General features: G+C 61.4%; 3 protein-coding genes across 41 annotated transcripts; 1 reads left to right on the top strand and 2 right to left on the bottom strand.

Annotated features, from left to right (window-relative positions):
• The first annotated feature begins 427 nt into the window (after window positions 1-427).
• LOC141735203 (C-type lectin domain family 2 member B-like) lies at window positions 428-4,109 on the top strand. 3 transcript variants are annotated; one of them, XM_074567819.1, is made up of 7 exons: window positions 428-693; window positions 958-1,096; window positions 1,547-1,642; window positions 1,742-1,926; window positions 2,221-2,321; window positions 2,500-2,628; window positions 3,203-4,109. In XM_074567819.1, exons 2-6 carry the CDS (start codon window positions 964-966, stop codon window positions 2,621-2,623), a joined length of 639 nt encoding a protein of 212 aa, XP_074423920.1. In that variant the 5' UTR covers window positions 428-693; window positions 958-963; the 3' UTR covers window positions 2,624-2,628; window positions 3,203-4,109. The 3 variants fall into 3 exon arrangements, with proteins under 3 accessions (XP_074423920.1, XP_074423921.1, XP_074423922.1); XM_074567820.1 differs by lacking the exon at window positions 428-693 and having other exon boundaries at window positions 841-1,096; window positions 1,745-1,926; XM_074567821.1 differs by lacking the exons at window positions 428-693; window positions 1,547-1,642 and having other exon boundaries at window positions 841-1,096.
• LOC141735113 (butyrophilin subfamily 1 member A1-like) lies at window positions 4,049-19,133 on the bottom strand. Of its 34 annotated transcripts, none has more exons than XM_074567570.1 (31): window positions 18,586-19,133; window positions 17,413-17,536; window positions 16,717-16,801; window positions 15,892-16,239; window positions 14,886-15,167; window positions 14,458-14,562; window positions 14,140-14,160; window positions 13,726-13,746; window positions 13,326-13,462; window positions 12,937-12,957; window positions 12,537-12,557; window positions 12,138-12,158; window positions 11,748-11,768; window positions 11,350-11,370; window positions 10,950-10,970; window positions 10,559-10,579; window positions 9,941-10,179; window positions 9,821-9,841; window positions 9,421-9,441; window positions 9,040-9,060; window positions 8,642-8,662; window positions 8,249-8,269; window positions 7,850-7,870; window positions 7,450-7,470; window positions 7,067-7,087; window positions 6,667-6,687; window positions 6,267-6,287; window positions 5,978-6,072; window positions 5,873-5,893; window positions 5,602-5,634; window positions 4,049-5,127 (listed from the first exon to the last, which is right to left on the bottom strand). In XM_074567570.1, exons 1-31 carry the CDS (start codon window positions 18,672-18,674, stop codon window positions 4,589-4,591), a joined length of 2,496 nt encoding a protein of 831 aa, XP_074423671.1. In that variant the 5' UTR covers window positions 18,675-19,133; the 3' UTR covers window positions 4,049-4,588. The 34 variants fall into 34 exon arrangements, 25 of the variants coding, with proteins under 25 accessions (XP_074423671.1, XP_074423680.1, XP_074423681.1 ...); XM_074567579.1 differs by having other exon boundaries at window positions 4,049-4,777; window positions 5,004-5,127; window positions 17,413-18,659; XR_012584648.1 differs by lacking the exon at window positions 6,667-6,687 and having other exon boundaries at window positions 4,049-4,777; window positions 5,004-5,127; window positions 5,978-6,066; ... (1 more) ...; window positions 10,159-10,179; window positions 17,413-18,662.
• A 1,076-nt stretch (window positions 19,134-20,209) lies between these two features.
• LOC141735204 (C-type lectin domain family 2 member B-like) lies at window positions 20,210-24,090 on the bottom strand. 4 transcript variants are annotated; one of them, XM_074567823.1, is made up of 7 exons: window positions 23,445-24,090; window positions 22,642-22,780; window positions 22,096-22,191; window positions 21,812-21,996; window positions 21,415-21,515; window positions 21,108-21,236; window positions 20,210-20,533 (listed from the first exon to the last, which is right to left on the bottom strand). In XM_074567823.1, exons 2-6 carry the CDS (start codon window positions 22,772-22,774, stop codon window positions 21,113-21,115), a joined length of 639 nt encoding a protein of 212 aa, XP_074423924.1. In that variant the 5' UTR covers window positions 22,775-22,780; window positions 23,445-24,090; the 3' UTR covers window positions 20,210-20,533; window positions 21,108-21,112. The 4 variants fall into 4 exon arrangements, with proteins under 4 accessions (XP_074423924.1, XP_074423926.1, XP_074423923.1 ...); XM_074567825.1 differs by having other exon boundaries at window positions 22,669-22,780; XM_074567822.1 differs by having other exon boundaries at window positions 23,846-24,090.
• Window positions 24,091-24,303: the final 213 nt, after the last annotated feature.

Genomic DNA, 24,303 nt, shown 5'->3' with positions numbered 1-24,303 from the left:
CGGCGCGGGTCCGAGGTACGTGTCGATCACACAAGGCGACTCCCAGCTGGACCCAGAGCCTGTCCCTTCTTCCAAAGGTGGTAAACCCTCATTTTATTCCTAAATTCCATGAGAAGTTCCTTATTCATCCAGACTGGCCATTTTCCCCGCCCTTTAGACTTGTGACACTCGGGGACAGCCTGCTGCTGGGCCTTTAAGGTTTCCTTCTGGAAGAGCGTCCAGCCTTCCTGGACCCAAAAAACAATCTGATTTGCTTTCATTGTGTTGATAATAGTTTCGCAACTGAAATTTTAACCATGATGCTGGTAAAATATAGTTTTTATAGAACATAAAATAAATATATATGAAATATACATATACACAATGTATATGAGAAATATATATATAAAAAATATATATAATATATATGAAATACAGTTTTCGTAGAATTCATCATATTTTAATAAATAACACCACGAAACGGCAGAAAATAAAAAAAAAGCCTCAGCGTGACTCAGACTCTAACTCTCCTGGGAGCCCCTCGAGCTTTCTGCGCCCACCTCGTCTGATGCGCCAGCGCCGTCAGCACACTTCAAAAGCAGGTCTACGTGATCTGGGAGAAAAGCACGAAAAGTTCCCTCAAACGATGGCATTCTCACCCAAAACGGCGCGGCTGTTGCCGGGCGGAACGTGAGGCGAGTGGCAGCTCCTGAGGTGAGCTCAAGGCGGCGCTCCTATTGGCTGCCTGTGCCGCCACTCCTCGCCCTTGCGCGCTGATTGGCCGGAGAGGTGGGCGGGCTGTGCGCAGGGTATAAAAGGCGGGAGCGCGGCAGGGCTGCTACTTAGTGTCTGTGCCCGTTAGTCATCGCCCGTGCCCGTTAGTCATCGCCCCTCTCCGTGCGGGGCCGGGCTGGCAGCGGATGCTTCCGGCCTTCCCTCCCCGCCCGTCACGAGCGAACTGATTCGTTCACTTCTCAGTCTGCCATGGGGGAGAGGAACGGATTCTGCTGCAAGGATGAGGACGTGGAGAAGTTCTTGAGTCCCCCTGAGGGAGGAGCATCCCAGCACCCCGCCGCGCCTGGCGATACCCGTGAAAGGACGGATGGGAGAGTCGTGGGTGAGTGCGGGGCCCCCCCTGTGGCCTGTTGGGAGGGGACAGTGTCCCCGTGGCAGTGTCACCCCAGGAGGAGTGGGGCTGGCACGTGTGGGGCTTCTTCCAGCTGTCTGGGAAAGGGTCTTGTGTTCTGCTGGGTCCTCCCTGGGGGGCTGTATCAGCCCCCCCGTCTCTCTCTGCCTGGCAGCTCTCCTGCTGGGGGCTGTCCCCGAGTGTGTGTGGGGTGACAGCCTTGTCCCCGCCCTGTGTGACTGTCCCTTGCTGCCAGCTGGGAATGGCCCGATGGCAGTTGCTGTGCCCGGGGAGGGGGTTGAGAAGCTGCAGCTGAGTGTGTGTGGGGTAGAGGGGTCTGGGGGGTCCCTCCTGTGTTCCCTGGGCAGGTTGTGCTGGGGGTGGTGGGGCTGGGAGGGGGACAGCACTGTCCTCACCCCGAGTGGCTCTTTCCCCCTCCAGGCAGGTGCCCCACGCTCCATCCAGTGTGGGCTGGTGTGGTGGTTGTGCTGGTGTTTCTGGTGCTGGCTCTGGCCGTGGCTCTTGCTGTACGCTCAGGTAAGGGAGGAGCGGCTGCCTCCTTCCCTGCCCCGCGGAGCTGTGTCCCCTGGTCCCTGCGGAGCCCAATCCTCTGCCCTTCTGCCCTTCCCTCTCCAGCAGGAAGACATGGAGGGGATCCAGCTGTGCCTGCGGCTCCAATGCTGGCCTGTCCTGATGACTGGGTCGGGTACCGCAATGTCTGCTACTACCTGTCGAGGGACGAGGGGAGCTGGGAGTGGAGCCAGGAGCAGTGCTCCTCGCATGGGGCCTCGCTGGCCATGCCCCGGAGGGAGTGGGAGATGGTGAGTGAGGGGCTGTTGTGGCTGCGTGGGGGTTTGGGGGTGTTCCTGGGTTGGGTGCAGAGCCCGGGGTTGGAGCCGAGCTGTGTCAGAGCAGGAGCGAGAGCGCTGGCCGGGCTGGTGAGCTCCTGCAGCAGTTCTGGAGCTTGTTGGAGCAGGCGTGGGGTGGGAGCTGCTGCCATCCCAGGGCCAGTGGTAGCCATGGGAGGCTGGCAGGGACCAGTGTGGGTCTGGGAGAGGGACTGGCGTGGGGCTGGCAGCATCTCCTGACTGTTGGCTTCTCTGTGTCGTGCCCAGGAGTTCCTCTTGCGCCTCAAGGGCAACATGGATTACTGGCTTGGGCTGCGGAGACGGGGCGAGCGCCTGCAGTGGGTGGATGGCAGCAGCTTCAACCAGAGGTGAGTCCCATTGGGAGCCGGGGCCGTGGGGAGACCATCCTGCGGTGGGATGGGCAGGGCCCTGGTGGGACATGTCTGCTGGGGCTGTCCCTCGCAGGCGGCCCTTGTCTCCTCCTGGTGCTTGAGGGGACAACCATGAACCCCACGGTGCCAGCGCTGCCTGTGCTGCTCGTTGCAGGATCCCAGTGAAGGGCCATGAACCTTGTCTCTTCTTGAATGACCATGATCTCATGAGTGCCAGCTGCTCCCAGGCCCGGCCCTACCTCTGCAGCAAGCCCCAAGATCTGATGGGAACCACATGACAGAGGTGCTGGAGAAAGGCCCTTCCCTGTGCTGGGGACTATGTTGGGTTTAGGTGGCAAGGGTTGGGAGTGGGGGTGGCTTCATCGAATCACAGAATGGTTTGGGTGGGAAGGGGCCTTCAAGTTCATCTGGTTCCACCCCCCTGCCCTGGGCAGGGACACCTCCCACCAGCCCAGGTTGCTCCAAGCCCCGTCCAGCCTGGCCTTGAGCCCCTCCAGGGATGGGGCAGCCACAGCTTCTGTGGGCAACGTGATCCACTGTCTCACCAGCCTCACAACGAAGTTCTTCCTTATTTTTTTACCTAAATCTCCCCTCTTTCTGTTGAAAGCCATTACCCCTTGTCCTATTGCTACATGCCCTCATTAAAAGGCCCTTCCCAGCTCTCCTGGAGCCCCTTTAGATCCTGGGAGGGGCTCTAAGGACTCCCTGGAGCCTGCCCTTCTCCAGGCTGAACAATCTGGGCTGGTTTTGGCTGGGGTAGGGTTAATTTTTGTCACGGTGGCTGGTAGGGGGCTGGTTTGGGTTTGTGCTGGACCCAGTGTTGGTAACACAGGGCTGTTTTCGTTCCTGCTGAGCAGGGCTGGCAGCGAGTCAAGGCCTTTTCTGCTCCTCACACCGCCCTGCCAGCGAGCAGGCTGGGGGGACACAGGCGGGACAGCTGACCCCAACTGACCAAAGGGACGTTCTGTACCATGTGACGTCGTGCTCAGCATTTAGAACTGGGAGAAGAACCAATGGAGTGGATGTTCAAGAGCTTCCAAGGGGATCCAGTGGGCTCTAAGGGGATCCTGGGGGTTTCAAAAGTTTCCAAGGGTGTCCAAGGAATTCCAAGTGGTACCAAGGTTAGCTGAGGGTTCCAAAGGGTTTCCAAGGTGATTGAAGGTCATCCAAAGTGCTCCAAGGGGATCCAAGGGGTATCGGGGGATCCAAGTGGATCAAAGGGGATGCAAGTAGTTCCAAGAGTGTTTAAGGGGGTGGAAGGGGAGTGAGGGGGATACAACGGGATGTGCGGTCTCTCAGGGGTTCCCAGTGGCTTCAGGGGGATCCAAGGAGTCCCAAGAGATTTCAAGGGGGTCCAAGGGGTTCCAAGGGGTTCCAAGGTATTTGAAGTGGATCCAAGGGGGTGCAGCTGGTTCTAAGGGGATCCAAGGGGTTCCAAAGGGTTCTGAAGGCGTCCAAGGAGTTATAAGGAAGTCCAAGGGCATCAAAGGGATTCCAAGAGGGTCCAAGGGTTTCCAAGGAGATCCAAGGGGTTCCAAAGGGATCCTGGCCCCCCAGCGTGGTTTAACCCCAGCCAGCAACTAGGAGCAGGCAGCAGCTCCCTCACTGCCCCCCTCTCCTCCAGTGGGGGGGGAGAAGAGGGAGAAAAGGAGCAGAAAAACCTTGTGGGGTGGGATAAAGACAGCTTAATAGAAGAGTAAAAGTAGAGGAAAAGCTTCATTATTTATTGTAACATAATATACAAAATAAAGCGATACAACACAAGTTGCCCTCCCCACCTGAGCACTGGTTGCCCGGCCCGGCCCCAGCAGCGATGGCGGGTCCCAGCCCCCCGGCAGCCCCCGTTTCTATCCCGAGCAGGAATATCCCTTTGGGCGCCTTCTCCTGGCCGTGCTCCCGCTCGGCTGCGACGGGAAGCCGAAAAAGCCCTCGACTGATGGAAATATTTCTCAGCCACATCTAGAACGTCGTTCTCACGCTAAATCCAAAAGGCAGCTGATACTCGAAAGAAAATTCCCTCCATCAAAGCTGAAAGGAGGACACCCCCCTGCTCGCAGCCTCCCAGCACCGGGGGGGGACCCCACAGCAGCCCCCGTCCCCCGCCCCTCACTCCCCCTCTGCTCCCTGGGCTGGGGCAGAGGGAGGGACATCTCCCGCGGGATCCAGGAGAGGAGCGCGGGGAGTCTCCGGAGAAGGGCAGGGGCTGCCGGTGGCTGGGGAGGGGAGGGAAGGGGGGAGAGTGTCTAAGAGGTGCTGTCCCTCAGGCACAGCTGGGTTTTCTCTGTTCCTACCCAAAACCAGGGGCACAGGGTCTCCCCTTTGAACGAGGCTGGTGGGAACGTGAAGATCTCGACCCCGGTGTCGGCATCGAGGAAAGTCACCAGCCCCCGGGCGCAGTCCAGACAGACCCAGATCCTGCTGGGGAGCGGGGACTGGGGGAGGAGGGTGCGGGGAGAGGTGAGAGACATGAAATGCCCTAAATGGTGCTGCACTGCCCAGATCCCTCTTTCAGGGCTCACGACCGTGCTCCCCTTCCTCTCCACAGACTCCCTGGCCACCCCAACACCCCACTGGGAATCACCTCCCACCTCCCCCTTCACCTCCACCTCCCAGCAGTGCCTCCCCTCCCGGAACCCCTCCCGGCCCAGCACGCAGCACCGATCACTAAATCTCTCCGGGGTGTCGGGCAGGTCGTCTTCTTTAATATCCCGATTCACGGTTCTCAAATCCTCTGACAGGTGAAGTTGGGAATGAGCCGTGTTCGGATCCAGGGTCACCACGTCTGCAGGGCACAGGAGGAGCCGCAGCATCAGAGCTTGTTCCCTGGGCAGGTTTCACCCCCTTGGGGACAGGACCTGCCCCGCGGGGCAGGAGACTGGACATCTCCTTCCTCCTCTCCATCCCCACCGCGGGGCCGGCCCCAGCACGGCCACGGCCGAGCTCGGTCCCGTGGGAAGAGGCACCGGTGGGGCTGCAGCCCGCGCAGGGAGGAGCAGGACGGGGAGGCAGGGGCTGGGCTGGGCAGCACACGGGGTCTCAGGGGGTGGTGGCTCCTCTGGGGCCCAAGGGGGTGACTCAGAATGGGGCGGAACAGCAAGAAAACGGGGCGAGATACAGCCCAGTGCCATGGTCTGGGGGGTCTGAGACACCAACACGACCCGAGATGGCCAGTGCCTTCACTGGCCACCCAGTTACACCTCCCACAGAGGGAAAGGGAGGAGAACCACCCATAAAATACAATAAACCACCCAATTACCTTGATTTTCAGGAAGCAGAAACTTTCTCCATGCTACAAGGAGAAAGAAGAGCAGGTCACGTCCCACAGCTGGTGCCAAGGGACTCTGGGCCGGGGAGAGGGTGCATCCCGGGTCTGGTGTCCCTGAGCTGCCCACCCTCCCAGGCACGTCCCCTCAGAGTTTCCCTGGACTTAGAGGATACAGGGATGGAGGGGATGGGAGCTGGGAAAGGGCTGAGCGCAGAGTGCCTGGGAGACGCCACCAAGCCAGGGGGAGATCATGGAGACTCACCCAACAGCGCAGCTTGTTTCTCTGGAAAGGAAAAGAGAAAGAAATGAGTGATGAGAGGGGACAGAGCTTCCCATCCCATGGCTGCTCCTGCAGGAGCGCACAGACCTCGGGCAGATCCCAAACTCCTCCTCTTTAGAAAGGAGCCTCTGGCGTGGAAGAACGGCTCCAGGCTCACAGGGACCACCATCCCAAGGCTGGTACTCAAGGAGATGGGAAGGGGAGAGGGGACAACGCTGGTCTGGTGTCCCGGAGGTGCCCAGGCTCCCAGGAACATCCCCTTGGGGATTCCGCAGACACAGGGGAGCAGGGATGGAGGGGACAGGCAAGAGGGGAAAGGGCAGAGCACAGAGCACCCAGAAGAGGAAAATAAACCAGGAGAAGCTCAGAGACTCACCCAGCCGTGCAGCTTGTTCCTCTGGAAACAAAAAGATAAAGCACTGAGTGATGAGAGGGGACGGCTTCCCATCCCAGGGCAGCTCCTGCAGGAGCGCACAGAGCTCAAGCAGAGCCCGAAGTCCTTTGGTTTGGGGAGTGGGAAAAGACCCCCACACCCTGTGAATGGCCCACTCCGGCCGGGTCACGTCCCACGGCCGGTCCCCAGGGACTTTGGGCAGGGGAGAGGGTCCATGCACTCTGGTGTCCCCCAGCTGCCCACCCTCCCAGGCTCATCCCCAGGGGGTTTGCTGAGATCCAGGGGGGGCAGGGATGGAGGGGATGGGCGAAGGGGGGGAAAGGGCTGAGCAGAGAGTGCCCGGGAGAGGACACTGAGGCAGGAGGAGATCACGGAGACTCACCCAGTGCTGCGTTTTGTTTCCCTGGAAAGGAAAAAAAGAAGCACTGAGTGATGGGAGGGGACAGTTTCTCATCCCACGGCTGCTCCTGCAGGAGCGCACAGAGCTCGGGCAGAGCCCAAAGTCCTTTGGTTTGGGGAGTGTGAAGAGACCCCCACACCCTGTGAATGGCCCCCTCCAGCCAGGTCACATCCCATGGCCAATACCCAGGGACTCTGGGCAGGGGAGAGGGTCCATCCCTGGGCTGGTGTCCCCCAGCTGCCCACCCTCCCAGGCACATCCTCGTGGGGTTTGCTCGGATCCAGGGGATACGGGGGTGGAGGGGACGGGCAAGGGGGGAACGGGCTGAGCAATGAGCGCCCAGGAGAGGACACCGAGCCAGGAGGAGATCACGGAGACTCACTCAGACGTCCAAGTTGTTCCTCTAGAAAGCAAAAAAAGGAGGAATAAGTGATGGGAGGGGACAGCTTCTCATCCCACGGCTGCTCCTGCAGGAGCGCACAGAGCTCGGGCAGAACCCAAAGTCCTTTGGTTTGGGGATTGGAAGAGACCCCCCCACCCTGTGAATGGCCCCCTCCAGCCAGGTCACATCCCATGGCCAATACCCAGGAACTCTGGGCAGGGGAGAGGGGACAACACTGGGCTGGTGTCCCCCAGCTGCCCACCCTCCCAGGCACATCCTCGTGGGGTTTGCTCGGATCCAGGGGACGGGCAAGGGGGGAAAAGGGCTGAGCAATGTGTGCCCAGGAGAGGACACCGATCCAGGAGCTGATCAGAGAGACTCACCCAGTGCTGTGTCTCGTTTCCCTGGGAAGGAAAAAAAAGCACTGAGTGATGAGAGGGGACGGCTGCTCATCCCACGGCTGCTCCTTTTAGGCTCCTGCCCACACAGAGCTTGGGCAGAGCCTGAAATCCTCCTCTTTGGGGAGCGCAAAAACACCCTCTGGCTCCCATGAATGGAGCCCTGCGAGCTCATCCCAAGGCTGGTGCCCAAGGGGAGGGGAAGGGGGGAGGGGACAACACTGGGCTGGTGTCCTGGAGGTGCCCAGGCTCCCAGGAACATCCCCTCGGGCTTTCCCCACACCCAGGGGATTCGGGGATGGAGGGGATGGGAAAAGGGGGAAGGAGCTGAGCACAAAGTGCCTGGGAGAGGACACCGATCCAGGAGCTGATCACGGACACTCACCCAGTGCCACGTCTCGTTTCCCTGGAAAGGAAAAAGAAACACTGAATGATGAGAGGGGACAACTTCCCATCCCACGGCTGCTCCTGCAGGAGCGCACAGAGCTCGGGCAGAGCCCAAAGTCCTTTGGTTTGGGGAGTGGGAAAAGACCACCTAGCTCCCCAGAATGGCTCCCTACGAACCTGGAGCCATCCCAAGGCTGATGCCCAAGGAGAAGGGAAGGGGACAGGGGACAACAGTGGTCCGGTGTCCCCAAGCTGCCCACCCTCCCAGGCAGGTCCCCTCGGGGTTTGCCCGCACCCAGGGGATACGGGGATGGAGAGGACGGGCAAGGGGGGAAAGGGCAGAGCACAGAGCGCCCGGGAGAGGACACCGATCCAGGAGGAGATCATGGAGACTCACCCAGCCGTGCAGCTTGTTCCTCTGGAAACAAAAAAAAAAAAAAAGGAATGAGTGACGAGAGGGGACGGCTTCCCATCCCACGGCTGCTCCTGCAGGAGCGCACAGAGCTCGGGCAGAGCCCAAAGTCCTTCATTTTGGGGAGTGGGAAAAGACCCCCCCACCCTGTGAATGGCCCCCTCCAGCCAGGCCCCCCCCTCCAGTCACTTTGGGTAGGGGAGAAGGCCCATCCCTGGGCTCGTGTCCCTGAGCAGCCCAACCTTCCGGGCACATCCCCTCGGGGTTTACTCAGATCCAGGGGATGCAGGGATGGAGGGGACGGGCAAGGGAGGAAAGGGCCAGACACAGAACGCCCAGGAGAGGACACGGAGCCAGGAGGAGATCACGGAGACTCACCCAGTGCTGCATCTCGTTCCTCTGGAAAGAAAAAGATAAAGCAGTGAACGATGAGAGGGGACAGAGCTTCTCATCCCACAACTGCTCCTGCAGGAGCGCACAGAGCTCGGGCAGATCCCAAACTCCTTTTTAGGGAGTGAGAAAAGACTCTCTGGCACGCAGGAATGGCTCCCTGTGAACCTGGAGTGATCCCAAGGCTGGTACCCAAGAAGAGGGGAGGGGGAAAGGGTCCATCCCTGGGCTGTGTCCCGGAGCTGCCCACCCTCCCAGGCACATCCCCTTGGGGTTTCCTTGGATCAGGGGGTGCAGGGATGGAGGGGACGGGCAAGGGGGGAAAGGGCCGAGCACAGAGCACCCGGGAGAGGACACGGAGCCAGGAGGAGATCACGGAGACTCACCCAGCCGTGCAGCTTGTTCCTCTGGAAACAAAAAGATAAAGCACTGAGTGATGAGAGGGGACGGCTTCCCATCCCACGGCTGCTCCTGCAGGAGCGCACAGAGCTCGGGCAGAACCCAAAGTCCTTTGGTTTGGGGATTGGAAAAGACCCCCCCACCCTGTGAATGGCCCACTCCAGCCAGGTCACATCCCAGGGCCAGTCCCCAGGAACTCTGGGCAGGGGAGAGGGTCCATCCCTGGGCTGGTGTCCCCACGCTGCCCACCCTCCCAGGCACATCCCCTCGGGCTTTCCCCAGACCCAGGGGATGCAGGGATGGAGGGGATGGGCACGGGGGGAAAGGGTCGAGCACAGAGTGCCCAGGAGGAGATCACAGAGACTCACTCAGACGTGCAAGTTGTTCCTCTGGAAAGCAGAAAAAGAAGCAATGAGTGATGAGAGGGGACAGCTTCTCATCCCACGGCTGCTCCTGCAGGATTGCACAGAGCTCGGGCAGACACCAAAGTCCATAATTTTGGGACGTAGGAAAAGACCCCCACACCCCATGAATGGCCCCCTCCAGCCAGGTCACGTCCCATGGCCAATCCTCAGGGACTCTGGGCAGGGGAGAGGGTCCATCCCTGGGCTGGTGTCCCCACGCTGCCCACCCTCCCAGGCACGTCCCCTCGGGGTTTCCCCACACCCAGGGGATACAGGGATGGAGGGAATGGGCAAGGGGGGAAAGGGCCAAGCACAGAGCACCCAGGAGAGGACACGGAGCCAGGAGGAGATCACGGAGACTCACCCAGTGCTGCTTCTCGTTTTCCTGGAAAGCAAAAAAAGACATAATGAGTGATGAGAGGGGACAGTTTCTCATCTTATGGCTGCTCCTGCAGGAGAACACAGAGCCATCTGAACACAGAACCTGGAGCCATCCCAACACTGGTGCCCAAGCAGCGGCCACGGGGAGAGGGTCCATTCCTGGTCTGGTGTCCCTGAGCTGCCCACCCTCCCAGGAACATCCCCTCGGGGTTTCCACACACCCAGGGGATGCAGGGATGGAGGGGACGGGCAAGGGGGGAACGGGCTGAGCACAGAGCCCAGGAGAGAACACCGAGGCAGGAGGAGATCACGGAGACTCACCCAGTGCCGCGTCTCGTTTCCCTGGAAAGGAAAAAAGAAGCACTGAGTGATGAGAGGGGACAACTTCCCATCCCACGGCTGCTCCTGCAGGAGCACACAGAGCTCGGGCAGAGCCCAAAGTCCTTCGGTTTGGGGAGTGGGAAGAGACCACATGGCTCCCCAGAACGGCTCCCTGCGAGCCTGGAGCCATCCCAAGGCTGATGCCCAAGGAGAGGGGAGGGGGAAAGTGTCCATCCCTGGGCTGGTGTCCCCGAGCTGCCCACCCTCCCAGGAACATCCCCTTGGGGTTTGCTCGGATCCAGGGGATACAGGGATGGAGGGGACGGGCAAGGGGGGAAAGGGCTGCGCAATGTGCACGCAGGAGAGGACACGAAGCCAGGAGGAGATCACGGAGACTCACCCAGTGCTGCGTCTCGTTTCTCTGGAAAGGAAAAAGAAGCACTGAGTGATGAGGGGGGACGGCTGCTCATCCCATGGCTGCTCCTGCAGGAGCGCACAGAGCTCGGGCAGAGCCCAAAGTCCTTCGGTTTGGGGAGTGGGAAGAGACCGCCTGGGCTCCCTGCAGTGGCTCCCTGCGAGCCTGGAGCCATCCCAACACTGGTGCCCAAGGAGAGGGGAAGGGGGGAGGGGACAACACTGGTCTGGTGTCCTGGAGCTGCCCACTCTCCCAGGCACGTCCCCTCGGGCTTTCCGCACACCCACGGGATACAGGGATGGGAAAAGGGGGAAAGGGCCGAACACAGAGCGTCCAGGAGAGGACACCGATCCAGGAGCTGATCACAGAGACTCACCCAGTGCTGTGTCTCGTTTCCCTGGGAAGGAAAAAAAAGCACTGAGTGATGAGAGGGGACGGCTGCTCATCCCATGGCTGCTCCTTTTAGGCTCCTGCCCACACAGAGCTTGGGCAGAGCCTGAAATCCTCCTCTTTGGGGAGCGCAAAAACACCCTCTGGCTCCCATGAATGGAGCCCTGCGAGCTCATCCCAAGGCTGGTGCCCAAGGAGAGGGGAAGGGGGGAGGGGACAACACTGGGCTGGTGTCCTGGAGGTGCCCAGGCTCCCAGGAACATCCCCTCGGGCTTTCCCCACACCCAGGGGGTGCAGGGACGGAGGGGATGGGAAAAGGGGGAAGGAGCTGAGCACAAAGTGCCTGGGAGAGGACACCGATCCAGGAGCTGATCACGGACACTCACCCAGTGCCACGTCTCGTTTCCCTGGAAAGGAAAAAGAAACACTGAATGATGAGAGGGGACAACTTCCCATCCCACGGCTGCTCCTGCAGGAGCGCACAGAGCTCGGGCAGAGCCCAAAGTCCTTTGTTTGGGGAGTGGGAAAAGACCACCTGGCCCCCCAGAATGGCTCCCTATGAACCTGGAGCCATCCCAAGGCTGATGCCCAAGGAGAAGGGAAGGGGGGAGGGGACAACAGTGGTCCGGTGTCCCCAAGCTGCCCACCCTCCCAGGCAGGTCCCCTCGGGGTTTGCCCGCACCCAGGGGATACGGGGATGGAGGGGATGGGCAAGGGGGGAAAGGGCCGAGCACAGAGCACCCGGGAGAGGACACGGAGCCAGGAGGAGCTCACGGAGACTCACCCAACCGTGCAGCTTCTTCCTCTGGGAAGGAAAAAAAGAAGCACTGAGTGATGAGAGCTTGTCATCCCACGGCTGCTCCTGCAGGAGCGCACAGAGCTCGAGCAGACAACAAAGTCCTTCATTTTGGGGAGTGGGAAAAGACCCCCACACCCTGTGAATGGCCCCCTCCAGCCAGGTCACGTCCCAGGGCCAATCCTCAGGGAGTCTGGGCAGGGGAGAAGGTCCATGCACTCTGGTGTCCCCCAGCTGCCCACCCTCCCAGGCACATCCCCAGGGGGTTTGCTGAGATCCAGGGGATGCAGGGATGGAGGGAATGATCAAGGGGGAAATGGCCAAGTGCAGAGTGTCCGGGAGAGGACACTGAGGCAGGAAAAGTTCACAAAGACTCACCCAGCCGTGCAGCTTGTTCCTCTGGAAAAGAAAAAAAAGACTTAATGAGTGATGAGAGGGGACAGCTTGTCATCCCACAGCTACTCCTGCAGGAGCGCACAGAGCTCGAGTAGAGCCCGAAGTCCTTCATTTTGGGGAGTGGGAAAGGACCCCCACACCCTGTGAATGGCCCCCTCCAGCCAGGTCACATCCCATGGCCAATACCCAGGGACTTTGGGCAGGGGAGAGGGTCCATCCCTGGGCTGGTGTCCCCCAGCTGCCCACCCTCCCAGGCACATCCCCTTGGGGTTTGCTCGGATCCAGGGGATGCAGGGATTGAGGGGATGGGCAAAGGGGGAATGGGCCGAGCACAGAATGCCCGGGAGAGGACATTGATCCAGGAGGAGATCACAGACTCACCCAGCCGTGCAGCTTTTTCCTCTGGAAAGGAAAGAAAGAAGCACTGAGTGATGAGAGGGGACGGCTTCCCATCTCATGGCTGCTCCTGCAGGAGCGCACAGAGCTCAGGTAGACCCCAAAGTCCTTTGGTTTGGGGAGTAGGAAAAGACCCCCACACCCTGTGAATGGTCCCCTCCAGCCAGATGACGTCCCACGGACAATATCCAGGGACTTTGGGGAGGAGAGAGGATCCATCCGTGGGCTGGTGTCCCTGAGCTGCCCACCCTCCCAGGCACATCCCCTCGGGGTTTGTCCACACCCAGGGGATGGGGGGATGGAGGGGACGGGCAAGGGGGGAAAGGGCCGAGCACAGAGCACCCGGGAGAGGACACCGAGGCAGGAGGAGATCACGGAGACTCACCCAGTGCTGCGTTTTGTTTCCCTGGAAAGCAAAAGAAAGACATAATGAGTGATGGGAGGGGACAGTTTCTCATTTCATGGCTGCTCCTGCAGAGGCACACAGAGCTCAGGCAGAGCCCAAAGGCCTCCATTTTAGGGAGCGTGAAAAGACCATCAGGCTCCCCGCAAACCTGGAGCCATCCCAACGCTGGTGCCCAAGGAGAGGCCAAGGGGAGAGGGTCCATTCCTGGTCTGGTGTCCCCGAGCTGCCCACCCTCCCAGGCACATCCCCTCGGGGTTCCCTCGGATCCAGGGGATGCAGGGATGGAGGGGACGGGCAAAGGGGGAATGGGCTGAGAACACAGAGCCCAGGAGAGGACAACAAACGAGGAGGAGCTCATGGTGACTCACCCAACAGTGCAGCTTGTTCCTCTGGAAACAAAAAGATAAAGCAATGAGTGGTGAGAGGGGACGGCTTCCCATCCCATGGCAGCTCCTGCAGGAGCGCACCGAGCTCAGGCAGAACCCAAGGTCCTTCAGTTTGGGGACTGAGAAAAGACCCCCACACCCTGTGAATGGCCCACTCCGGCCAGGTCACGTCCCACGGCCAGTCCCCAGGGGCTTTGTGCAGGGGACAGGGTCTATCCCAGGGCTGGTGTCCCCACACTGCCCACCCTCCCAGGCACATCCCCTCGGGGTTTGCTGAGATCCAAGGGATGCAGGGATGGAGGGGAGGGGCAAGGGGGGAAAGGGCTGCGCACAGAGTGCCCGGCAGAGGACACCGAGCCAGGAGGAGATCACGGAGACTCACCCAGCGCTGCAGCTTGTTCTTCTGGAAAGGAAAAAAAGAAGTAATGAGCGATGAGAGGGGACAGCTTCTCATCTCACAACTGCTTCTGCAGGAGGAGACTTAGCTTGGGCCAGTAAAGAGGCAACAGAAGTGCAAGGGGATGAGTGGAGGACATCCCTTCCCATAAGCACCAGCCTGGGACAAGGAAGACCTGCAGCTCAGTCTCTGCACCCCACAGCGATCCCCGTTTCTTCCCATGAGCCAGGATACCTCCCATGCCCCGTTCCCAGCCCCAGTGCTCTCCAGTCCCCTTCTGGGCTCCATCAACCCAGACCAACGACCGCAGGGCGATCAAGAGCCACCCAGAGCCACGTCCCTCCCAGGGGGCTCCTTTCTCAGGAGGCTTCGCTGGTGGTAGGGGCCAGAAGGACTCACCCAGCGTTCTGGACAGCCCCACTGCAAAGCAAAGGCAGAGGAAGAGGAGGTCAGGAGAGCAGCTGCTTCATCGGCGCTAACATCTCACCAGAGACTCTTGCACCGTCCCACCAGCCAGGTGCTCTGGCCACGCTCCTTGGCCTCCCACCCACGCCCCGGGTCCCTGTCCCCATCCTTCCTGTGCCCAAAGAGCTTCTTTAATGAAGGCAAAACACCTTTTGACACGACTGTCATCCCCTTCTACATATGTCCATGGGCCAGGGCTCGGCCTCGCTCCACCCCAATCCCCTCCATTCCATCCCCCCGTGACAAACTCACCTTTCCTTCGCCAGAGATAAGCGATGACGCCAAATAATGCCACTAAAAGTAGGAGAACACTACCTAGAGCTGCCATCCAGTGAAGGGCATTGTGGAAAAAGGGAGCTGAGAAACAAAAAAAACATGGAAAAGTGCTCATTTTATACTCCTGTGTATCACGAGAAGCAAAAAACCAAAACCCCAACCTTCTAGTTCCTAAAGCCTTGTGCTGGGAGCCCCGGGCTCAAGGGGACATTGTCCTCTCCATTCCCACGGACATCCCAATGCTCCCCTGAAGCCCACCAGGCTCAGGTTACCTCCTGCGCTAAAATTCACCTGCAGGGGCATCCCCTCCCATTCCCCCACCCCCCACACGTTTCTCCAGCCCCCCGAGATCAAACCGCCCCCCTCCAAGCGCAGCCAACCCCAGCCCCGCTGCCATCCTGCACCTGAGATGTGCAGGGACGACGCCTGCTCCTGCTCCAGGCGGCTGTTCCTCACCACGCACGACAAGTTCCCATCGCCCTTCCCGCTCACCACGACGACATCTTGGATCTCAAACAGGCCCCTCTCGTCAGAGGAACGTCTCTGGGAGACCGAGGGCAGACGCTGCCCGCTGGCAGCCTTCCACAGCACCTCCGGTTGTGGGTACCAGCCGGCCGATCCACACACCACCCGGATGCCTCCGTCCTGGTGAGCCTCCAGAGAGAGGAGAGGGACGGAGCCCATGGCTGGGGGAAGAGCCCGCCGTTGGGCTGAGTTAGGGATGGACTCGGCTCAAAGGCAAAGACCCAACCCCGTACCAGACACATCCCATTGTCCCGAGGGGGCTGTGGGACCGCGCACGTGCTCCTCACACCACCCAAACCACCCCAACGTGTGCAGGAACCGGAGAGCATTGATGCCCAATGACCCCACATCGCCCATAAAACAGCCCGGCAGAGGAGGACCCAGAGGCCGAGCAAGGTCTCTGCCCTCTCCCGGCCTTGTCCAAGAAGTCCTGAGGCTTTCAGATGCGGCGCCAGGTCTCCTCCGGCACAAACGGCAAAGGCAAAGCAAGGATCCAGCTGGTGGCACCTGGGAAGAGGGCTCTTCCCAACGCCAGGCACAGCGGTAGCTCCCATCCTGGGCTCGCTTGGCAGCCCAGGCCCTGAGCCCAAGCAGCTGCTCAGCAGCTTCTCCCCTGTGCCCTCACAACACCTCGAGGACACCACAGAGACACAAAGCCACCTCGTTTGTGCCACTCTGCCCCCAAAAACACCCCCAGCACCATGTCTGTGCTCCTTCCTGGGCAGGCACGGATGGGAAGGGTCCCCTTCAACCCGACCTCTTTCAAGGTCTATTGGCCTTTGGCATTGGATGGATGGACGTGAGGATGGGACAGAGGTCTGGGAGGGACACCCCAACCCAGGGACACCTACACCATCCCCAGGAAACACCGCACCACCCACAAACCTGCCACCTCCAGGTCCACTGTAGCTTCTCCATAAGAGGCAGCATCTCTCACAGTGCAGACATACTGGCCATCATCAGAGGGTCTCACCCCAGGGAGTCGCAAGTCCAGGGTCCCATTGGAGAGACCATCTCTGACCAACTGTGTCCTTCCAATGTATTCCTCCATCTGTGCCCCATCCAGGTCCTCTCCATTTCGGTAGAGATGCACCGTTTCCGAGAACCGGTACCGGATCCACCTGATCTCCAAGCTCCGAGCATCCGCGCGTGGGGACAAGTGACACGGCAGCACGACGTCCTGCCCCACGGTGGCAAGGAGAGGTCGGTCTGGTCCCACCACTCTGAACTCAGCTTGGGGACGGAGAAGGACACAGAGAGACGGAGATTGCGCCCATGTTAATTCCGGGGCGTTGCATGGCAAGGGGCGAGCGTGGCGTGAGCGGTGCCCGCTCCATCCCGCGGGCGTCGCTTTGCCCTCCCCGTGCTCCAAAGAGCCTGGAGAAACTGGAGAGGGAGTGGGAGGACTCCAAGGAGAAGGAGGTTCCCTGGGAGTGGGAACCAGCTCCAGAAAGTCACCCCCAACCCCAAAAATAGCCCCCAGCCCGGCCAGCCCTGGGAGAAGGGACAAAGGCTTTAGGGGAGCACTGCGGGACGGGACTGAAGGTGTCCCAGGGCAAGGGACGTGGGGGTGGCATCAAGAGCCAAAGTGAAACCCATCCGCGGCCAAGCTCTGGGCTCAGCTCCTCCTGCCCCACGGCACCTCCCCTGCCCCACATCTGCCCCCCGCAGCCAGCGGGCTCAGCACCCCCAGCCCTGCAGGATCCCTACCTGATCCCAGGCGGAGCACGTGGAGAGTCAGGAAATAACTCAGGAGGCCCCTGGGGCTGGCGGGGAACCCCATCTGCAGGCGCAGCTGGAGAAGAGGGTGGGAAGGGAGGCAGAGGGAGGGCAAGGGGGGGTTAGAGCCGCCGGGGAGGGGATGGGGAAGAAGGGCTGCACCCGCCCCCAGGGAGGCTCCAGAAATCCCACCAAACCCCCCGCACCCTGCCGTCGGGAGGAACCGTCGGTCGAGGGCAGGACGGGCCCACGCCGCGGCTCCCGCTGCAGCCCCTGCTCTGCCCCACTGCCCTTCCCCAGCATTTGCGCTGAACCCCTTACAAGACTTTAAATTAATTAAAGGTTCTTAATGCCCTGCACAAAGGAAATTCACTCACCAGACGGGTACAATCTGCGGGGGGCACCTGGTAACTACCAACACCTCCAACCTTTGCCCAGTTTCCAGGTGCAGAATTATGGTCTTCGGAGTGACTTCAGGGTCCACCCCCCTGTGGCGGTGTGCTCTCCCCTTTTCCCCTTCCCCCCCCCACCCCCGGCTCCTGCTCAAGCCATGGCCATCAGCGGGAGTTGTGATGAGTTGCACCTGAACTGTGGGAGACGGCCGGCAGCATGACCAAAACCCTGTCTGGAGTGGGAACCGGGGCATCTTGTTCCCATGAGAATATGGCAATAGGTCAATTCTCTTACTCCATAAACAGTGGACAGCCCAAGAGCCCTTTGAGCTCTCCTGCACGGCAGCGGCTGCACGACAGGGTCTCCTCTGGAGTGGGGACGCTCGCTTAAGGTTCTTCTCCTCGAGGCTGAGAGATTCCTTGCCGCAACAGATTCTCGGTAAGTGACTAATAGCACGCTAAACTTTGACATCTTAGCTAAGGGATCTAAGGATTGATTGCGCGTATATAATCCTTTAGACATAAACCGTTGACCAAGTCTGGGACTAGGATTGGATCCAGCCGCAGCCAGACTCCTCTCTGAGGAGGAGTTTAGAAAGCCAGGGGGTCCTTTCTGAACTTCGGGACTCAACGGGAGGGTCTCCCTGAGAGCTTGTCTGACCCCGGCCTCTATGCAGTAAATAATCAAGTGTGCCCTGGCATCGAACCTCGTAAAACACTGTCGCATTCACTGCTAACTTTGTTAAATCACTGTTTTATGTTAATAAACATTTCACTACTTCTCTCTTACAAGTGAAGTTCTTCACTCCGCCCGCAACAGACCCTGCGGTGACACCGGTGTCAGGCCACCAGGGCAGAACAGCCCCAGGTCTGGACATTCCCCTCCAGCCCCACTCGCCCAGCTGAGCCCTGCAGCCCGGCCTCCACCAGCCCAGGCAGAAACCCCAACTGCCAGCAGCTGCTGGAGCACCAGCTCTCCGTCCTGGCAGGCAAATGCCAACGCCCGGCACAGGAGAGCGGCAAGAGAGGCTCCGTCTGCACCAGGGCACGGGGCTGCTCTCCCCAGAGCTGCTCCTGCGCCTTTGCACAAAGCGGCTCCTGCAGCCCGGTGCCACGATTGTGAAACCGACTCTTCTGGTGATTTAGGAAAAGCGTCACCTCCACCAACAATCCCCGGGAAAAGGAAATTCCAGCGCCCGCAGAGACGGGGACTGCGCAGGGCGGGCCCGGAGCCCAAAGCCCCGGCGGCACCAGGCCCTCCCGGGAACCCAGCGCAGCCCCGGGGAGCCCCGCCGACGGAGGAGCCCCAGCTCAGCCGGCGGAGCTCCGGGCAGCAGCGGGGGCCCCGCGGGGGGAGCGGCTCCCCGGCCCCGCACGGAGCCGGGCCATGAAGAGCGGGAGCGCACGGGGAGCGCCAGCCCGCCGGGCTCCCTTCCCCGCAGCCCCGCACCGAGCGGACGGCACCCACCCGCCGGCTCCGGCCGCTCCTCTCCCGGCTGCCCCGCCGTCCCCGCCGCCGCTCAGACTCTCCGGCGCGAACTGACTGAGGGACGGCATTTATACCCCCGGCACGGCCCGCCCACCGCTCCGACCAATCAGCACGCAAGGACGAGGAGTGGCGGCAGGGGCAGCCAATCGAAGCGCCGCCTTGAGCTCCCCTCAGGAGCTGCCCCTCGCCTCACGGTCCGCCCCGGCCCAGACGGCGCTGGGCGGTTTCCGAGCCGCCCATGGGAACGGGGACGTTCTCAGCACGGAGATATTAACCCCGACCTCTCGCGTGTTTCCGCCATCCCTCCTCGGCGCGGGTCCGAGGTACGTGTCGATCACACAAGGCGACTCCCAGCTGGACCCAGAGCCGTGGCCGTTCCCGGCGACGTCCCCCGGCCCCTGCCCGTGCCCAGAGCGGGACGCACCCGCCGGCACCCAGCCAGGCCTGGACAGGCTGGAGAGATGGCGGAGAGGAACCTCACGGAGTTCAACAAAGGTCCTGCCCCTGGGGAGGAATAACCCCCTGCACCGGGACAGCTCGGGGCTGACCTGCTGGAGAGCAGCTCTGCAGAGAGGGACCCGGGGGTCCTGGTGGACACCAAGTTGCCCATGAGCCAGCCAGGTGCCCTTGTGGCCAGAAGGCCAGTGGTCTCCTGGGGGGCACTAAGGGCAGGGATAACCTCAAGGGACGTCACCCTCCCCCTCTGCTCTGCCCTGGTGAGGCCACTTTTGGAGCACTGGGTCCAGTTCTGGGCTCCCTGGTTCAAGGAGGAGCAGGAGACCCTCCCAGACCCTTCCGCATGGCCGTGGAAGGTTGGACTTTGCTGTCTACCAGGTGCCCACCAAGCTGCTCTCTCCCTCCCCGCTCAACTGGTCAGGGGGAGAAGATACAATGAAAAGCTGGTGGGTCGAGATAAGACCAGGGCGACCATTCAACAATTGCCATCACAGGCCAAAAAGAAAGACTCAACTCGGGGAAATTCATCCCCGCTCCCCAGGCTGAAGAGCGAAGACCCCTTACAGCCAGGGGAGACCCTGGAGCTGGGTCAGGCAGCTCGATCTGCTCCCCGCGTAACAACCAGCAAAAGGCGACGGGTGACAGTAGCAGGCGACTCTTCTGAGAGGAATGGAAGCACCCATCTGCTGACCTGACGCACTCTCTGGAGAGGGGTGCTGCTTACGGAGGCGGGGGATGTCATACCAGGGACGTCACCGAGAGACTAACGATCCTCGTACCGTCCGCTGACCATTATCTGCTGCTGCTGTTTGACGTGGGCACCAGTGATGCCGCTGCATCAAAAGGAGCGTGTCCGGCAGAGCAAGGGGGGGGATTCTGCCCCTCTGCTCTGCTCGGGGGAGACCCCCCTGCAGTGCTGCCTCCAGCTCTGGGGACACCAACAGCAGAAGGACACGGAGCTGCTGGAGCGGGGCCGGAGGAGGCCCCGGAGATGCTGGGAGGGCTGGAGCCCCTCTGCTGTGAGGACAGGCTGAGAGAGCTGGGGGTTGTCATGGTTTAACCCCAACCAGCAACCGGGACCATGCGGCCACTCACCCACTTTCTACTGGTGGGATGGAGAGAGAATCGGAAGAGTAAAAGCAAAAAAACTCATTAAACTTCCTTTATACCAACCCATAAGTAGAGAAGAACACGGAATTCATTCGCTACTTCCCATCAGCAGGAAGGTGTTCAGCCACCTGCATGACTTGGGTCCATCTCAAACGCATCTTAACGGGTCCGTCTCAAACGCACCAACTCCAAACGTCCTCTCCATTGGTTCTTCTCCCAGTTCTAAATGCTGAGCACGACGTCACATGGTACAGAACGTCCCTTTGGTCAGTTGGGGTCAGCTGTCCCGCCTGTGTCCCCCCAGCCTGCTCGCTGGCAGGGCGGTGTGAGGAGCAGAAAAGGCCTTGACTCGCTGCCAGCCCTGCTCAGCAGGAACGAAAACAGCCCTGTGTTACCAACACCGGGTCCAGCACAAACCCAAACCAGCCCCCTACCAGCCACCGTGAAGAAAATTAACCCTACCCCAGCCAAAACCAGCCCAGATTGTTCAGCCTGGAGAAGGGCAGGCTCCAGGGAGTCCTTAGAGCCCCTCCCAGGATCTAAAGGGGCTCCAAGAGAGCTGGGAAGGGCCTTTTAACGAGGGCATGTAGCAATAGGACAAGGGGTAATGTCTTTCAACAGAAAGAGGGGAGATTTAGGTAAAAAAATAAGGAAGAACTTCGTTGTGAGGCTGGTGAGACAGTGGATCACGTTGCCCACAGAAGCTGTGGCTGCCCCATCCCTGGAGGGGCTCAAGGCCAGGTTGGATGGGGCTTGGAGCAACCTGGGCTGGTGGGAGGTGTCCCTGCCCAGGGCAGGGGGGTGGAACCAGATGAACTTGAAGGCCCCTTCCCACCCAAACCATTCCGTGATTCGATGAAGCCACCCCCACTCCCAACCCTTGCCACCTAAACCCAACATAGTCCCCAGCACAGGGAAGGGCCTTTCTCCAGCACCTCTGTCATGTGGTTCCCATCAGATCTTGGGGCTTGCTGCAGAGGTAGGGCCGGGCCTGGGAGCAGCTGGCACTCATGAGATCATGGTCATTCAAGAAGAGACAAGGTTCATGGCCCTTCACTGGGATCCTGCAACGAGCAGCACAGGCAGCGCTGGCACCATGGGGGTCGCAGTTGTCCCCTCAAGCACCAGGAGGGGACAAGGGCCGCCTGCGAGGGACAGCCCCAGCAGACACGTCCCACCAGGGCCCTGCCCGTCCCACCGCAGGACGGTCTCCCCACGGCCCCGGCTCCCAACGGGACTCACCTCTGGTTGAAGCTGCTGCCATCCACCCACTGCAGGCGCTCGCCTTGTCTCCGCAGCCCAAGCCAGTAATCCATGTTGCCCTTGAGGCGCAAGAGGAACTCCTGGGCACGACACAGAGAGAAGCCAACAGTCAGGAGATGCTGCCAGCCCCACGCCAGTCCCTCTCCCAGACCCACACTGGTCCCTGCCAGCCTCGCGTGGCTACCACTGGCCCTGGGATGGCAGCAGCTCCCACCCCACGCCTGCTCCAACAAGCTCCAGAGCTGCTGCAGGAGCTCACCAGCCCGGCCAGCGCTCTCGCTCCTGCTCTGACACAGCTCGGCTCCAACCCCGGGCTCTGCACCCAACCCAGGAACACCCCCAAACCCCCACGCAGCCACAACAGCCCCTCACTCACCATCTCCCACTCCCTCCGGGGCATGGCCAGCGAGGCCCCATGCGAGGAGCACTGCTCCTGGCTCCACTCCCAGCTCCCCTCGTCCCTCGACAGGTAGTAGCAGACATTGCGGTACCCGACCCAGTCATCAGGACAGGCCAGCACCAGAGCCGCAGGCACAGCTGGATCCCCTCCATGTCTTCCTGCTGGAGAGGGAAGGGCAGAAGGGCAGAGGATTGGGCTCCGCAGGGACCAGGGGACACAGCTCCGCGGGGCAGGGAAGGAGGCAGCCGCTCCTCCCTTACCTGAGAGTGCAGCAACAGCCACGATCAGAGCCAGCACCAGAACCACCAGCACAACCAGCACCAGGGCACACACTGGATGGAGCGTGGGGCACCTGCCTGGAGGGAGAAAGAGCCACTCGGGGTGAGGACGGTGCTGTCCTCCTCCCAGCCCCACCACCCCCAGCACAACCTGCCCAGGGAACACAGGAGGGACCCCCCAGACCCCTCTACCCCACACACACTCAGCTGCAGCTTCTCAACCCCCTCCCCGGGCACAGCAACTGCCATCGGGCCATTCCCAGCTGGCAGCAAGGGACAGTCACACAGGGCAGGGACAAGGCTGTCACCCCACACACACTGGGCGACAGCCCCCAGCAGGAGAGCTGCCAGGCAGAGAGAGACGGGGGGGCTGATACAGCCCCCCAGGGAGGACCCAGCAGAACACAAGACCCTTTCCCAGACAGCTGGAAGAAGCCCCACACGTGCCAGCCCCACTCCCCCTGGGGTGACACTGCCACGGAGACACTGTCCCCTCCCAACAGGCCACAGGGGGGGCCCCGCACTCACCCACAAGTCCTCTGCGTGGACTTTTACCTGTGCCCCGAGGCATCTCTGCGTGTGGGGATTTCCCTCTGTCCCGGGGACTCAGGGGCTCCTCCACATTCCCCTCGCTGGAGCAGGATCTGTTCCCTTCTCCCATGGCACTCTGAAAAGCGGAACCACTGCACTCACAAGAAGCACAATGTTGCCTGTTTCAAGCCACTTCTACCACCCCTGCTCTCATCATTGTGTTGGGACATTGCAGGGAACACCAGGCAGGACATCAGGACCATTAACTCTGTTGGCTGACTGGCAGCACACCCGGCTGTCACAGATCAGCCCTGGCCACACGGTCTCGCCCGGGCTGAGGAAGGCCATGCCAGGGAAGGGCTGTCCCTGCTCCCCCTGGGATGCTGCAGCCTGTCCCCAACACCTGGGGACACAAACACAGCCCCAGTGAGCTCAGGGACCAGCCCCTGGAGCCCAGCAGGGCCAGCGCCCTGGGGACGGTCGCTGATGTCTGGCTGAAGGAGGGCAGAAGGCAGACGAGGGAGGAACAGCCCCAGGTCTGGACATTCCCCTCCAGCCCCACTCACCCAGCTGAGCCCTGCAGCCCGGCCTCCGCCAGCCCAGGCAGAAACCCCAACTGCCAGCAGCTGCTGGAGCACCAGCTCTCCGTCCTGGCAGGCAAATGCCAACGCCCGGCACAGGAGAGCGGCAAGAGAGGCTCCGTCTGCACCAGGGCACGGGGCTGCTCTCCCCAGAGCTGCTCCTGCAGCCCGGGCTTCTTTGCTTGCAAAATCGACTGCTGCTGGCGATCCGTGACTCACACTCTTGCTCCCTGCGCAGACTTGCGACTCCCACTCTGTGGCTCCCAGCCCGGAAAAGCAGCAGCGGCTCCTCCCGAAACAACGAGCCCAGAGACCGGATGCTCCAGCATCCACAGAGACGGGGACTGTGCGGGTGGCTGGAGCCGGAAACCCCCGCCTGGGAAAGCCCAAGCCCCGGCGGGACCAGGCCCTCCCGGGAACCCAGCGCAGCCCCGGGGAGCCCCGCCGACGGAGGAGCCCCAGCTCAGCCGGCGGAGCTCCGGGCAGCAGCGGGGGCCCCGCGGGGGGAGCGGCTCCCCGGCCCCGCACGGAGCCGGGCCATGAAGAGCGGGAGCGCACGGGGAGCGCCAGCCCGCCGGGCTCCCTTCCCCGCAGCCCCGCACCGAGCGGACGGCACCCACCCGCCGGCTCCGGCCGCTCCTCTCCCGGCTGCCCCGCCGTCCCCGCCGCCGCTCAGACGCTCCGCCGCGAACTGACTGAGGGACGGCATTTATACCCCTGGCACGGCCCGCCCACCGCTCCGACCAATCAGCACGCAAGGACGAGGAGTGGCGGCAGGGGCAGCCAATCGAAGCGCCGCCTTGAGCTCCCCTCAGGAGCTGCCCCTCGCCTCACGGTCCGCCCCGGCCCAGACGGCGCTGGGCGGTTTCCGAGCCGCCCATGGGAACGGGGACGTTCTCAGCACGGAGATATTAACCCCGACCTCTCGCGTGTTTCCGCCATCCCTCCTCGGCGCGGGTCCGAGGTACGTGTCGATCACACAAGGCGACTCCCAGCTGGACCCAGAGCCGTGGCCGTTCCCGGCGACGTCCCCCGGCCCCTGCCCGTGCCCAGAGCAGGACGCACCCGCCGGCACCCA

Source organism: Larus michahellis, chromosome 29 (assembly GCF_964199755.1).
Source record: "Larus michahellis chromosome 29, bLarMic1.1, whole genome shotgun sequence".
NCBI classification, from domain to species: Eukaryota; Metazoa; Chordata; class Aves; order Charadriiformes; family Laridae; genus Larus; species Larus michahellis.
This window is presented reverse-complemented; position numbering and strand designations above follow the sequence as displayed.